This window comes from Echinococcus granulosus (genome assembly GCF_000524195.1).
Source record: "Echinococcus granulosus chromosome Unknown EG_S00087, whole genome shotgun sequence".
Classification (NCBI taxonomy): domain Eukaryota; kingdom Metazoa; phylum Platyhelminthes; class Cestoda; order Cyclophyllidea; family Taeniidae; genus Echinococcus; species Echinococcus granulosus.
Window position 1 is genome coordinate 127,275 of NW_020170467.1, and position 15,687 is coordinate 142,961.

General features: G+C 45.4%; 2 protein-coding genes across 2 annotated transcripts in view; both read left to right on the forward strand. All coding sequences in view use genetic code 11, as the record gives it.

Moving 5' to 3' along the window:
- EGR_07797 (Histone H1, gonadal) overlaps positions 1-1,271 on the forward strand; it is a gene marked incomplete at both ends in the record, with an annotated part of 2,242 nt that extends 971 nt beyond the window's left edge. Inside the window, one exon of the mRNA XM_024497046.1 lies at positions 1,121-1,271. Coding sequence (XP_024348534.1) covers positions 1,121-1,271 — 151 coding nt within the window. The remainder of the gene's footprint in view (positions 1-1,120) is intronic.
- Positions 1,272-3,419: 2,148 nt separating this feature from the next.
- On the forward strand, positions 3,420-14,438 carry EGR_07798 (DNA excision repair protein ERCC-6; the record flags this gene model as incomplete). Its single annotated transcript, XM_024497047.1, has 11 exons — positions 3,420-3,696; positions 3,954-4,097; positions 4,540-4,662; positions 6,193-6,343; positions 6,384-6,598; positions 6,632-7,203; positions 8,049-8,399; positions 10,011-10,346; positions 11,095-11,438; positions 12,873-13,827; positions 13,893-14,438. 11 exons carry the CDS (start codon positions 3,420-3,422, stop codon positions 14,436-14,438), a joined length of 4,014 nt encoding a protein of 1,337 aa, XP_024348535.1.
- Between the last annotated feature and the right edge of the window lie 1,249 nt (positions 14,439-15,687).

Below are 15,687 nucleotides of genomic sequence, written 5' to 3' on the forward strand. Positions count from 1 at the left end.
CTAAATGTTGGTAGACTGTGGTGTTTCGCACTTGCACGTCCTTGTGTGGGTCGTATGGATGATGCTAGTGTTGAGGAGTTTGTATGAGGGGTAATAGCGCTTCTTCATTGTCGGCATCACCACACTTGATTGTTTAAACCCCTCATCGCCGCCTCACCTCACCTTACATCGTGCCTGATTTTGTGTGTCTTCAAGGCGATGTTGCTGCGGCGTGTAGGAGTGTTACAGGAGGAGGGAATGGAGTAAACTGCAACTGGGAACATGTTGAAGAAGTTGTGGACTGATAGGAGGGTCACCAGGATTACAGCACTAATGACGTGGACTTATTTCCATTGCGAGTTGAACCTGAACTGTGAAGAGGACTTGAGTGGTCACGACCAGTAATGGTCAAAATGGTGGTTGGAGAGGAGTCTACGAATGGATAAATTCAGCGCGACATTTGAGCACGTCACACCGTCCAGTGTGCGAGTAACTTTACTCGTTACTCACAGCCTGGAGGTCATGCCCCCAGGCTGTCGGCGAATATAGTGATCGGCGATGTGGTTTTGTGGTTTACCTCCTCACTAAAACAAACATCGAATTAATGTAGATGAATCTAAAAATTTTGTGCCATTCTGCAACTGTTTGTCGTTTAAGCTGAATGCCCATTTCTCGTTTATTAGAACATTATAAAAAATAACATTTTGCTTCATTTGACATGTAGCAGTTGATATTCAAGCAGACATTGATGCTCTTAAGTGAATTTCGTGCTAGCTAAATTACGCAGGAGTTAACTGCTGAGTGACGCGACCACTCTTGCTAACCTTACTTGGCCTCTTTAACTGCTGACATGCGGATGCCTAATTCAAGAGCAAATCGCTCCTTAAGGAATGGCCGTAGACCGCCTCAGCCAAATTGTACATGCCCTCTAGGCACTTGATAATGCGTAAAGTCCAACTAGTGCAGTGGAGATGGATGGGTCGTGGTTACTGGCTTGTTGTAAGCAATGCGAGTTAGTTAGGTGTCACTTTAATTTCGGTCGGGCTTAGAACTGGGGACGCCTGTGCTACATCTTCTCTTGTCATAGGTAATTCCCTAGCATGCAACAATGTCGTGCCCTCATTTTGACTCTCCGTGTTAGCTGTTGTCACGACCAGTTGTACTTTAATCGTGCTGCTACTGCTACTCAGTGTAGGTCAGCGCAGGGTCAAGGTCGATGTCTGAATCAGCGGTGTGTCTGCTGGTCAGCCAGCTATCACGTCACATGCCACATTGTAAACAGTTTCGGGTGAAAATTTTGCTTCAAATGCGCAAAGGTTTTCGAGCAAGTTCATTGAGGTTTAGCTCCTAGAAAGCAAGAGAGAGAGACAGAGACTTTGTAGGCGTTCGTTCCAACACGCGCCATAGTCGTGCACATCTGCGAGTGCATTTCAATAGAGGCATACTGGCTTTGGCGCCGAAGGCATTGAGTTGGAGGCTTCTACCTCCCACTTCTATGTCGTTTTTGAATTGATCAATGCTGAGACCACTTCCTGCAAGTAGTGTGTGGTCACCTCGTCTGCAGTTGTCAGGACGCACGTTGCTGCTCATTACAAAGTCGGCATCGGGCGCATGACACCACATCCGCGCAGCTCCATCATCCACGGTGTTTGCAACTCATCTCTCACCTGAGTTGTCATCAAAGGAACTGGAGCTTCGAGAAATTTCAAGTTGGCAAACAGGGTTGTCGACAAGAAGGAGCCGAGGAATGCAAAGGCTAAGAGAGCAGTAGCTACGAGAGCTGGCAAGAAGTGTGTATCACCGGGTGGAGTTTCAAATTAGGCAGAGGGGGCACCGAAAGCACAGATTTCTGCTCCCACAGTGGTGAAAGTGAAGAGAGCTGTTGGTCCGAAATGCAGGATACCTTTTAAGAAGTCGAATGGCCACGATGCACCCTGCAATTCTATTCACCTCCATAGTGAACTAATGAGAGCTATGCCATCTCTCTCCCACCACGGAGTGTTGCATTCACAGAAGGTGCCTTTCTTTCAAGTCACTTCTTCCCTCGTCACCATCGTCCGGTGCATGGATGATGCCGGAATGGAAATCAGCTTGGCATTGTCCTCTCTGAAACACAGTCTCCCGCATGATCGGCACGCATCCGCGATGCCATGGAGGACAAAACCATCGAAACCCTTACCACAGATAAAGTGCATCATTAGGAATCCTGATAAATGGAAGGGAAAATGGGATTAAGCTCCTAGAAAGCGAGGAGGAGCATGAACAGGTAGAAGAGTCTCACTGGTTGAACTTACACTGCTTACATGATGTGGGCTGAAATCGTTAAACCAACAAGCAGTCAAGAATTGTCCAGATGCCACGTGACAAGGTAGTGAATAGTTCAGCGAGATTTGTTTATCTGGAGACAAAGGAAATGTCTTAAAGCTCGAAATTTTGTCCTTGCAGAAGTTTTGAGCGTGATTAGTAAGACCTTTTCCATACTGCACGTGACTTGTTGTGAAATGGGAAGAAATTTCGAAGTTTTACATTGGTGGTAGGCGGAAAGCGTCAAGCGGTGCTAAGCGAGACGTAATGAAAGCGAGGAACCACCGACGTTTCTGTGCTAGATGTGCGTCACAAGCCATTGCCACCAAGGTCTGCCGGGTCGTAATAGAGCTGCACGAAGACTAAATGAAGTAGTATTTCCCAATTTCCTTCTAGGTACATAAGACTGCGATATGCGAGTGACATGCTTGTACCCTCGAAATTTGTTGGCAAAGAGACTCTTCTGCGGTGAATGTGTACTTGGGCAGCACAAATGAGCATTCGTATGTACCTCCTCCCATCTGGCTGTAACCTATCACCATGCCATTTCATGTCTGGCTACTAAAGTTTCCTCAAACATCTACTCCTAATGATGGAACCCTACAAGGCAGGAGAGGGTCTCCGAGGACAACACTAAGCGGGAAAATAAGACTAAGTAATGTGATATTCTCCTCAATTATTTACCCTCTCATGTTGTGTGTTCGGTCTGCAGCTGGCAATTTCATCCAAAAGACGTGACCTTTCAGCTTGCCAATAGTCATTCCCTTCTTTTCTCTTTAACATTCATCAGTCTAGTTCAGCTCAACAGGGCATCTGCATCCACGCAGCTTATCGGTTAGACTAGAGACAGACCTTGCATGAAGTCGTTTTACCGACTAAATGACTCCTACATTGTAATCCATGAAGGTGAGGTCGAGTCAGACGTGCAGTGCTTCTTTATGCATGGTTTTTTTAGCATCCGAGAGTGCAGATGAGGAAGTCCATGTAGCGACTCGAGTTGCGCGTCAAGCGATTGTGTTGATACTTTCAATAATTTAATTGAGCCTCTTTGGAAGCCATGGCTTCAATGTTCAAACCATTCCGCCATTTGATGTGTGTGTGTGTGTATGGAATAGGAGTTCACAATGTAGACTAAAATGAGCTATATGGTAGGCTGGAATGTCATCGACGTTGGAATCGGCTTTTCCTCATTTCCGCAGTGCATACTGCTCTGGGGAAAATTCTTGCTTTATGGTGCTGTGGGAATCAAGACGTTGACAAAATGTGAAACAATGCAAAAATGTCGCCCCCTTATCTTGATTCGCCGTGTTGGCTGTTGTCACGACCAGCAGTACTTTAGCCATGCTGCTACCACTACTCAGTCTGGGTCAGCACAGGGTCAAGGTCGACGCCTGAATCAGTGGTGTGTTCGTGGTGTGTCTGCTGGTCAGCCAGCTGTCACGTCACGTGCCAAATTGTAAACAGATTGAATTACCCCCACCCGCTTGCAAATCAAGATATCTGTATTAAAGTCTTGTGAGGTTTAGTGGTCTGTAGAAGGCCATTAGCACTTCGCAGAGTGGAACGCTTGTCCAACCGTCTATGTGGCAACTGTAAGTGGGATAAATATTGAAGGAACTGAATCATACGACCGTCCATCAAGCAGTGACCACATTACCTCCATCATTCAGGACAAATCCTCGATTATGACTTTATTCAAAATTTTGCACAAGAATTGCATAATACCACATTCAAGGAGGCATTGGAGAGGGCGGGTAATGCAGCCATCAGCTTCGAGGCGATGGTGGCAGTTTTGGGTGGTCGATCGTGCACACGTATTTCGCTCTCGTCTCTTGCAGTGCCTAAATAGTTTGTTAACCAAATCTCCTGTATTTGTGTTGGTCACGAAGCACGCGTAGCACATTTCTCACCCAAGGTGAGTGTGAGTTATTTCATCTGAGTTGCCACTTCCCTCTTCCGTCTCGACTCCTCGAAGAAGTAGCCTTGCCAAGTCATAGACTTTGCGAAAGACTGTATTAGTCTGAAGGCAGTAGCGGTGTCATCACTCAAACGAATGCACCAATTTGGAGTGGAAAGAAGTGGCCTCAGGGGGACAATCAATTTAAACCCAGAGTAAGTGTACAGATGGAGGAAGAATATAGTATTTTTTTCTCAAAACCCTACCCAAAGGTGTGGCTAGCCACTAACAGATGCTTGTAGTCCCCTACGTCCTTACTCCCTGCTCTGATCACCAATCATTCATTTTGAATGTTTCAGGTAAGCCGATTGCTTTCAGGCAAATGGCACATTCAACTTCACGGGCTTCAGTAACAGTCTTGGTGCCGAAATCAGCACTATTTCCATCGCAGAGGTGTTACAAGGGCCCCTTTTCTATTGTTGGTGTGAATAAAATCTAGCAACTACTGCTACGTTTAGAGAGCTACCAAGCTTGTATCTCCCCCATCACTGTACACCAGTGACCGGTTCTTCAGCAGCCACCATTCTTACAATGGCAGGTTACTCGCTACACAACTTATCTTCACCGACGGGGTCAAAACATCAACTGGGCAAATAACCTACCTCCGAAACCACTAAAGAGGCTGCAACCGCGGACTGAAGTGATGAGGCGCCCCATTTAATGCGTAAACTGTAGATTTTTATCTAAAATAACTTTTCTGAGCCAGCCGAATGTTTCGAATATTGGAGCTATGATTTTGCTGGGGGTCGTAATAAATTACAGGAAGTATTACGGAAAAGGTCTGTCCCATAACTTGCGTCACTATTTGAAATTCCTCACTTCCACTCCTGTATGCAGAAGAAACCATGATTAAAGAAGGCCTGCGCATATTCCTGGACCTCCTCCATGGGATACATCGGTGGTATTAGATCTCCACCAGTTACAACAAATATTCTTACTTATTTAAGAAGTTCATTTAGTTCCAGAAATTCACTTTGAAAAATTAATAGGATAATTTTTGTGACTTCCTTGCATCCTATCGAGATTTTGCGGTAAAATAAATGATTTTAGAACGTATAGCTTGGAAGCTTATTTAAAGTGAGACTTGAATTATCATGCATTCTAACAATGAGTGATTGCTCACCTAAGTCCAGGTACGGGAACTTGCTGTTTAAAACTCGTTAACGTTACTGAGATCTTGCAAGCTTATTTATATTGCACAAGTGCACTCCACTAGCCACGAATCCCCTTAGGAGTAAAATCCATTGTGGCATCTAAATTTGACCTTCCCGATCTAAGTGTTTGGACCTTGAGAGTTTGGCAAAAGAAACTCTGAGGAAAAATAGGAAGGAAGTTTCGGTTGAGTGTAAATATTGTAATACGATTGTGGTTGATCCCTCGGTATTGGTGGGGCCCCACATTTGTACTTTGAATTAGCCTTCTTTTACCTCACTGAGTAGGCTGGCCATTGAGCCATGCCAATAGCCCAAACATCTTCTCCTTGCTGAGCATATATTCTGCCCAACTATTGTGTCTTCTTTTGTCTTCAGGGAAGTCTCGGGGCGCTACAATATAACTTAGTAGGGTGTATATTCACTACAACACTTAGAATGAAAAGGAGTCTCCAGTGTTACTATTTTTGGTGATTTTGAAAGTCTCCTATATGCATCACTCATAATAGCAAGTTAATTTCTAATGAAGGTGAATCATATAATTGTTGCACATGATATTAGCAGCAAATACTTTTAAGAATAACACTCCTTTAAGATTCGAAATTTAAATAAATGACAGACTCTATAATCCAAGTGTTCCAAATGAAATAGTGATTATTTAGAACATCATGAACCTTAGCCGCAGAATTAATGTTGATGCTAGAGCGCTATTGGCTCTAATCTCATGGTACTGAAGCAACCTGCAGATCTTTTCAGCCATGCTGATTGATCGATCAAAAATAAAGCTTTCTAAGCTTTCAGAACTTGGGTCAAATTGTCACGTTGATGCCGCCTATGAAGAAGCTGATTTCGATGCTGGTGTCTGTGCACAAGTTGAGGAGACACTTAGGAACCGATGCAACTTGAAGGAAAAGTTGGAAAAAAACCTTCAAAATATCCGAGATGATATTAAGTAGGAAATCACTAATTTCGTCCCAAATTGATATGATCAGGTTTGCTGAAGATGACATTAAGAAATTGGAGCTTTCGCTGGATGCAATGCTATGCAGTGTAACAGAAGGGGGAAACAGGACTACTGAGCGAAATATCCGAAGTATTGAAAATGAAATTGAAACAAAGATGAGGCTTCTTGATACCCTACACAAACGTGAGACAGCTTGTAAAGACATTTTAAGTAAACCAGAGGACTCACTGCTTATAAACGAAGGTAGGACTTCCTGAATAATCATAATACTTTTAGTCACTACCGCATCCTCCTCAGTTAGTCAAAATACCAAACAACGAGTACCAGCTAGTCCTACTCAACTTCCGAAGAATGTGAGTCGTTCATCAGCATACATAGACGATGCTGACTTTAAGACCTTCCAACGTCGAATTCGCGATTATAAAAGTCAGCACAGTGGAAATGATTTGGAAGAGAAGGTGTTAGAGGGTGGTCTTCGGGTTCCTGGCGAGATTTGGAGTCGTCTATATGCCTATCAACGTGAAGGGGTCGCCTGGCTTTGGGGACTACATCAACACGGAGTCGGCGGCATCCTTGGTGACGAAATGGGACTGGGAAAAACCGTCCAGATAATTTCTTTCCTTGCAGCTTTGTATCACTCCAAGCTGCCAATAGCCGGGAGTAGCTATGATGTCGCAATTTCGCGGATGAAGAATCCACAATCCAACCGTGTTTTCGATGGTCTGGCACCGGTTCTGATTGTCTGTCCCGGAACAGTGTTGAAACAGTGGCTTGGAGAGTTTCGTACATGGATGCCGACTGCTCGTGTTGTCATTGTCCACTCTAGCGGATCGGGATATAACAATCTCGTAAGTTGTTGATTTGAAGATGTCATAGATCGCAAGCAAGGACAAGGCTTAAATGTGTAACCGCGTTGATAGACCTAGGTTTGACTACTTGTAGACATGATTCACTCCTGAATAATTCATGACTCGTAATCAACCACGGGTCAGATAGTAACATGCCAAGACGAACCGTTGTTATTTTGCTTTCCTGGCGGCATTATACGCTGCAGATTTAGTGACGTTTCATGCATGCCCTGCCCTCTATCGATGAAGGGTTGATTTGAGTTGCTACAATCTGTTGCTTTTTCAATGGTTCTCTTTTTGCTACTCCCCCCGAATTCAGGTATTCTCAGCTGCTATTTTTGTGACCAGTGGAGGCCATGGCCATCTGGCGAAAGGTGGAAGCATCCCTTTCTGAGGGTAGATTCATCAACGTTCCTGTGAACATTCTCTGCGTAAAACGCCTGCCCAGTGCACTATAACCTTGAATGGAATTGTACAGAGGGACCCGTCTATCTGTCTGAATGGTGAACATAATCAATCACTACCGTGATCAACTTCGCAAAGTTAGCAGACTGTCCTCGATTAGTTCTGTCGTGACGGCAAATTTGTGTTGAAGTTTGTGGGATATTAACTAAAGGCTGGGATGGGTATCTAAGTGTAACGGACGACAAGTTTGAAAGGGTTGTGAAGTGGGTGCTCCCCCGTTTGTTAATTTTCGCTTCCTGTAAACTCAGAATCCTGATTCGACGTGAAAACTCATGTTGTTTCAGACTAGTAGCCTAATCACCAATCGGGGTAGGCTGAGGAGCCTCACGCACTCAGATACATGATAGCAACAAGTTTAGTTGTTCTCTCTTCCCTTCTAGCCCCGCTTGATTTCCAGCCTCTTTGCGACCTCGGGCATAGCTTTAACAACCTACGGCACCCTGGCTCAGCATTCCGATGTCCTTGTGCCCCTTGCCTGGCATTACGTGATTCTTGACGAAGGTCATAAGATCAAGAACCCTCAGGCGGAGATCACGAATACGGTGAAGCGATTCATCACTCCTCACCGACTAATAGTCTCGGGAACACCGATGCAGAATAACCTAAAGGAGCTGTGGTGCATCTTTGATTTTGTTTACCCAGGCAAACTGGGTGGTGGGATGATGGATTTTCTTGTAAACTTCGCTGTGCCAATCACACAGGGTGGTTATGCCAACGCTACACCTCTGGAGGTGGGCAGGTGTTTGAATTGATTGGTATTGTCTTTGCTAGGTTGAGACGGCTTATCGGTGTGCATGTACACTGAAGCGGGTGCTATCGCCGTACCTTCTTCGAAGGCTAAAGACGGAGGTGCACTTGGAGCTACCCAAGAAGTCAGAACAGGTGGGTTCGGACTGAATTTTTTAGTTAACTATGGAATGTTGTGGTTAGAGTCAGTAAAGTACTGTTTAAAGTAAGTGAATTTTTTTGGTTTAGCTGGGTTATTTGCTTGATTGGTATGTGATTGTTTGGACGTATGTGTGTGTTCTATTGCGTAATGTCTCCTCCCTTGCCATTTAATCCGTCAGATTGTAATTGTGGCAATTTTTTTATTTTCATAAAGTGGCCAATGCTCATGAAGCTGGTCTAAATTGCAATGCTAAGTTAGGTTATTGTAAAGGTGGACAAGTCTTAAAGAAGTCGGTCGTCTGACGCTTACTCGTTTAATTTACGTGAAAGCGCACCTCCGTTATCTATCCAGTTAACTTACTTTTCTGGCTGCTATTGCTGGGATGCGAAGTCTTGGTGGATATGCAAATGCATTAGTTGCTTCCTCCCACCCCAGCTTCTCGCAGGTTATCCACCACCTTTGTCCCAACCCAGGTCTACCTTCCACGTGGCACGCAGTTTGTTTCTCATCTAGATCCTAATACCATTTGCCATGATAGAACTCCTTACTCAAACCGTTGACCAACGGTACAATGCACATACATTATCCAGTCATATTCTCGTCAACCAAACTTCTTTTGACGTTCTGAGTTGCCCGCATTGCCTCTATCCTTGTGAATAATACGAGATTATCGTTTAGTTTCGAAACTTGCTCCACAGATGACTTTAATTTGCAAGATGGCAGGTTTCTTGAAATGCTGGAAGCAGGAGTGGTAGCTGAAACCCGTTTAAACACACAACGAGAAAAAGCAAGTTGATTTACCATCAGAAGATTTATTCTAAAGCAACCCATGGGCGGCCCATTTACGTCAACCAGGTGTCGCTAGTAAATGAACGTCACATTTTAACCAAATGGAATGGAACTTAGATGAGCTGTTGCTTTCTTACCGACTACGATGATCCCTTTATGGTGAGTCTCTACGGCTTCAAACATCCAGGATATATTGCTTTTTATGGCGCTTCGATTTGGCACGCGGCTAACGAAATCAGCACTTTTGTTCATTTGACCCGAATGTGCTTCCAGCTACTGCCAATGTTGCGTTCCAACTCTCCCTGAAGATGTAATATGATGTTTAACCAGGCGACATGGATGGGACACATGACTCCTAAGTGTGGTGACCATGTGATTAATTGTGCAATTTAAATAGCGTTATTGAAAAACACTACTTTAAATCAGCAAGTATTGCTGCTGCATTGGATGGTGTCTAAAAGTTGTCTGATCTACCTGTTCCCATGTCAATTGTGGGCTACAATTTTTGTCTTTCACATACGTGACGTTTAGGTTACAGATGAGTTAGCTTGAGGATGAAGGAAATGGCAATTGGCGTCCACTAGACTGCGATGAAAATCCTAGTACAGAGTGTGTGAAAAGAGGGTCACGTAAGACTTCAATTTTTCACTACCTCTACTGATAGGTCCTCTTCTGCCACCTCACTCACTACCAACGCTCTGTGTACGAGGAGTATCTCGGCTCTCAGATCTGTCAGGACATTCTGCGTGGCAATGGTCAAGTTTTGGGTGGTCTGATGGTTCTGAAAAAGCTATGTAACCATCCGGATCTCGTCACTGGCGGTCCGCGACGCTTTGGAATCAAGCAGGGCGAGAGTGACGATAATGACTACGAGGAGGGAGATGAGTGGCGTCGGTTCGGCTGCTCTCGACGCTCTGGGAAGCTGATGGTCACTTTGGACCTGTTGGCACTTTGGTGGGAGCAGAAACACAAGGTTTTGTTGTTTACACAGAGTCGTAAAGTGAGTGAACTTTCCCTGTGTTTTTTATTGTTCCACTTGCTTATTTTTGCCTGGGTGGAGTGGCCAAATAGTTCTTTGTTTCGAACGTCGTCCTCACTGCACTCATATCAATATGATGTTTTCAAAGTCCAGCTCCTGAACCACTTTAGGGCAGTCACTTTCTTTGATAGTCGGCGTCCGCTAACCTCCCGATTTCGCAAGTGTTCGTATACGGTTTTTTTAACTGTTCTCGTAAAGGTTGGTCTTTCCGTTTACCAAACGTCCAAGGTCTGACTTTACGCACTGAGTTAAATGCTCACAAGAATGACTGTTATTGTGGTGTCCTGGGCAGGAAACCACAGCGGCTTGCCGTTTTTTAAGCCTTAACACCATTTATACATCTAACTGCTAGTCCCATACTGTGTTACGCTGAAATTCTCTTCTACACCAGTATCCGCGAGTTTTACACGAGCTTTTTGCTCACAAGTAACTACATTCCTTCTTACAGGTTGTTCCGTTCACACACTGTCGCTAACGCCTGGCATTTTCATTATTCGTGTCTGTACTAGACTGGCTAGCGACATGCATGTGGTATCGTTGCAATGGTGTAAAATCAGATTCCTTTTGCAAATCGGACGGCATGCTTTGCAGCTCCAGCCATGTCTTGAGCGCCACTGTAGTTGCAGTGTCTTACCAACCCAGTACCCAATAAGCCAGAAAAAGAGATATCGTCGACGACAGCATACACTTTCATTTTTCCTTCTCCAAGATGCTGAACATCCTGGAGCGGCACGCCTCCCGCCGTGGCTACACCTACCTGCGCATGGATGGTGGCACACCGATGAGGCAGCGTCAACATCTCGTGGAGCAGTTCAATTCAACTACTACTTCCGGGGGTCCACAAAGCTACTTCCTCTTCCTCCTCACCACAAGGGTGGGAGGCCTGGGAGTGAATTTGACCGGCGCAGATCGAGTGCTTATATTCGATCCCGACTGGAATCCCTCTACCGATGCGCAAGCTCGAGAGCGCGCCTGGCGGATCGGACAGGAGCGTGAGGTGATGGTATATCGTCTGCTTACCAGCGGGACGATCGAGGAAAAGGTCTATCAGAGGTAGGTGGTCTGGCAAGCCTGGGGTTTCATCTCGTGAAGTGGCCCGATGAATGTTTTTGGTTCTTTGTGGCTGGGGAAAAGGTTTCTCAGGAGTGGGTTAGCAGGATAAAATTTTGAATTCGATTTGATGGTGGGTTCTTATCTGCTTGGAAGTTGAATATGTGCTGCAGGGTAAAAAACCAATAGCTGACACTACCACGACTATCGCCGCAAACACTTTCCGTAACGCCACCGTCACCAGAAGTGTCAACGCGTAAACCTTTGGTGACTCTACCAAAAATACCAACAGGACCGTCACCACCACGTAAAGCATCATCCCTTGCACCACCACCTTCGAAAGCTCTGACTTCCGTCGAAACTGCTTAAATCATCATCATCCGCACGGAAGCCTCCGGCACTACTGTTGGAACCTCAAGCGACATTGTATGCGCATTCTTAATAGCTGACGCATCTGTCGTAAAACAGTCTGCCCGCTCTTTATCAAGATGGCTTTTAAAAATGATAGTGTGTGTCGGGGGATGGTTAATGTTGTATCTTTTGAGTAAAAGTGTAAAACAAGCCGATAATCGTATGCATAGCAGACCAAGAGTAGCACACTGCTGTGATAGGACGCCCAATTGTTTAGCAGCAAGACGCGGATAGTTTCGTCAATGAAGATCTCGGTTGTGGCGGTTCTGTTCCCAGCCCGTCGCCAAAGCAGTCATTCCCGTGGGCATTCAGTCCGGTGTGTGGAACACCTGATCCTAAACGCCTGGTTGTAGTTTAACAAGAAGTGAAGTTGCGCAGGAGACTCACCTTTAAATGCTGAAGAAAATCAATCGAGAACATCTTGGCTTTTGCCAAGTCGGTGAGCCGTTCCAGACGGTTAATTTATACAAACGATTCTTTCAATCATCCAGCAGAAATTTACTTTTCACCCCTTGGAATGTGTTTCTTCCACCCTCTGTAAACTTAAAAGTGCCAATTTGATCCGAACGTACCGTTTAAGTAACGTTTTTTCCGTTAAATCGGACAAAGATCTTAATTGCTTGTCAATTGAATTAGTAAGTGAATTCATGAAGCATTTGGCGAAATGCCGCCTGCTTGATCGGTCTTCTGTTTGACTCTTGGTTGCTAAAATGCTTCTTCAATTTATGTCTTGATTGCATATTAGCCTAACCCACCATGTTCTCCGCGTCTAACCTCCGTTTCTATGATGCTGACACAAATCACTACCATTTTGTGTTCTCATTCTAAATATAATTCCACAAATTGGCTATTTCTAACTTCGTCTCAAGGGGTTAACATTTCCCAATCTTTTCAACAGGGATTAACGTGGAAGGTGCTCCCTATTCTGCTCCATAGCCAAAATGCGGATCAACAAATTTCTACCTTCAAATGACTGATCCCATCATTTGTTTCATTTCTCTTTCCCTCTCCCTCCCTCCCTTTTAGACAAATCTTTAAGCAATTCCTCGCCAATCGAGTGCTGAAGAATCCGCGTCAACAGCGTTTCTTCAAAATCAACAGCCTTTACGAACTATTTTGCCTAGGAGACGCTCTCCCCTCTGATGCAAACGGTGGTCAACAGCCCAAGTCGGTGTCCTTTTTCAGGGCCATCGGGGTACCCAGGCACGCCGTGACGGAGAACCGCTTCGATCGCCTTTTTTCCAGCCACCCGGTGAAGCTTCGAGATATCGTCAGTACATCGGACGAAGAGGACGTTAAGCCGGAAGTGGTGGAAGAGGTGGAGAGAGATGTAGGGAATGTGGAAGAAACACCAGCCCAACGCGAGGCACGTTTAAGAGCTCAGGCTCGACGCTTAAGCAGGCAGCTTGTAGAGCGCTATACTCGGCGCGGGACGCACGTGGATGGACGTAGGATTCGCGGAGTAGAGCGACGGTCCCGATTCGATGAAGGGGAAGCAAAGGGCGGAGATAAGCGGCCGCAAAAAGAGGAAATGGATCCGTTCGTCACTTCGGTAATTTGTGGTGCGAATGCGGACGAAAAGTCGGTTATTTTGAAGCGAAAGCGAGAGGAAGTGGACGAGGACATGAAAGTGGAGGCCAAACGGGTTGCCAAGGCTGCGCTAAAGGCAATAAGAAGGAAGACAGAGAAGAGGAAAAAGAAGGTGGTTTCTACGATAAGGAAGCGCTTGCAAGGCCTAACCTGTGTTAACCATGACAAGTTAATGGACAACTTTCTGATGTCCGAAGAACGCGTGGATCCAACGTTGGAACGTCTTCAAGCGTCTCGATTAGCCAACAACGTTGTCGCCTGGTTGAAATCTCAGACACAGCAGATAGACGAGATCCAGTGGACTGCGTCAAAGCCACTGCCTGGTGTCACCTTTGGACTGGTCAAAAACCGATTTCTTTGGTCGCCGAAGGAGATAGGTTGTCCGCTCTACGTAAGGGAGAGAAGAAGTAGAAACTATTGGTCGCCTTCCAGCATAACTGAGATTTTGCCTTTCAGCTTGCCTACAAACTACAAGGCGAGTCGGGGCCTTTGAGACCGGGAGATGCTTCAAACAACCTGCTCTATGCCGGGCACAATCGTTTGAGCTCTCGTCTCTTACTGGAACTGATCCGCGAACGTCGGCATCGAAGTATGGCCGTGGTGGGGCCTTCAACTGACGCTTCTACGTTTCAAAAAGGAGGTTTTCCTTGCGTGGAAAATCAGGAAAAGGAACTTCGGAATCTGGCTCTTAAGCTTCTTGCTCTCTTCACCGAAGAGAATGTTACTATCCCGTCCACCAGTACGGAAGCCATTGCAGAGCGTTTTAAGGAGATCCTGATGACGAAGAAACTGACTTTGACGGCGAGGGATGGAAAATTGACTGGACGCCACTTTAGGGCGTTGCTGCGAGCACTGGCCAATCCTCCCCTGCATAGGAGTGGTGGTAGGGACAAAGATAGAAGCGAGGTGTGGATTCTAAAGCCCTATTTTATCACTTTGGCAAGACAGTTGGCGCTAGCCCCAATTAGCAGTGGTCTGCGTAGTGATGGAGAAACAATCTGACTTCTTTTTATGCATTTTAAGGCGACAGATTTTTTTTTACTACTTGCACAATTACAGAAGCCTATACAGTCGGGGAATCTTTTTACACATCTATTACAAAACAATTTCTCGGCTCTACTGGCTCCAGGGGTAAATCGGTTGTTGGATTGGTGGCAGTAGGATAGAATTCGCCAGACAAAGCGGCCTACGCAGGACAAGAACACTTTTCGATGGGTGTAACCCGCGCTTCGCTTTCATACGATTCTCTATGGCATGTTATACACTTGTGCTGACAGTTTAGCTAGTATCTGACATGCTTAGGCACTGGAAGATTTGTCTATGGCAAGAACAATTATTGCTCCCTGTTCTGGCAGAACGATTTGTCTCTTGCCTAATCCCGTCGCGTGCAGCACACGAAGTCCCTTTTGATGGCCAAATCCTGAGCGGATTGACCAACTTTTCATTGAAGAAGGGCATTTGCCGTGAACGGCCAAATCTGAGAAAGGATTGCTAAACTTGCGCATACTTTTACCGCCTATTTCAATTGCACAATTTGCATCCCGCTTAGTGATGGGGAGAAGGCCTTACTGAAATAGTTGTAGCTTTTAGTAACAAAGACCTACCGAAGCCTAGTCCCTTGGAGCTGGTAACAATTAAATGAGGTCTAACAATCAGATAAATGGCCGGATGGTATCAAAGTGGGTGCGCGAAAGAGCTACAAATGAAGTTCTTAGAAGCCAAGTTATCAGATGGGTTTGGCTCGTAGGTAAATATTCCTACAAGGCACGATCACCACTCGATATTCACCCACTAACACCTTTGTTCGGCCTATCAATACCTCATAAATTTTCTGTTTGTTGACAAGCTGCTGGGGACACTCACAACTCCAGAAATAATGTCCATCCTAAATCTTTTATTCTTGCAGATATTTCCTAGACATTCTGAAAACTGCACCCTTGTCTACTTCTTTCTCATTGGTAGATACTACATTCAGGTCAATTTCTTACCATAATTATGCATGGTTTAGCGGACAGGGAGATCCAGGTTGGAAGGCTTGACTTGGTCTTCGGCAGCTTTTATCTAGTTAGCATCTAGATTTGTCCCGGCGAGTAGCACTTCCATTGACTTGCCCACGCTATTTGGTAAGGACATCTGCCCTGAGGTGTTAACTGTGATACGATGGTGGTTTGTCCCTCGGGATTGGCGAGGCGCCACTTTTGTGCTTTGAATTAGCCTTCGTGTACCTTCCTGGGTGGGCTGGCCTTCGGGC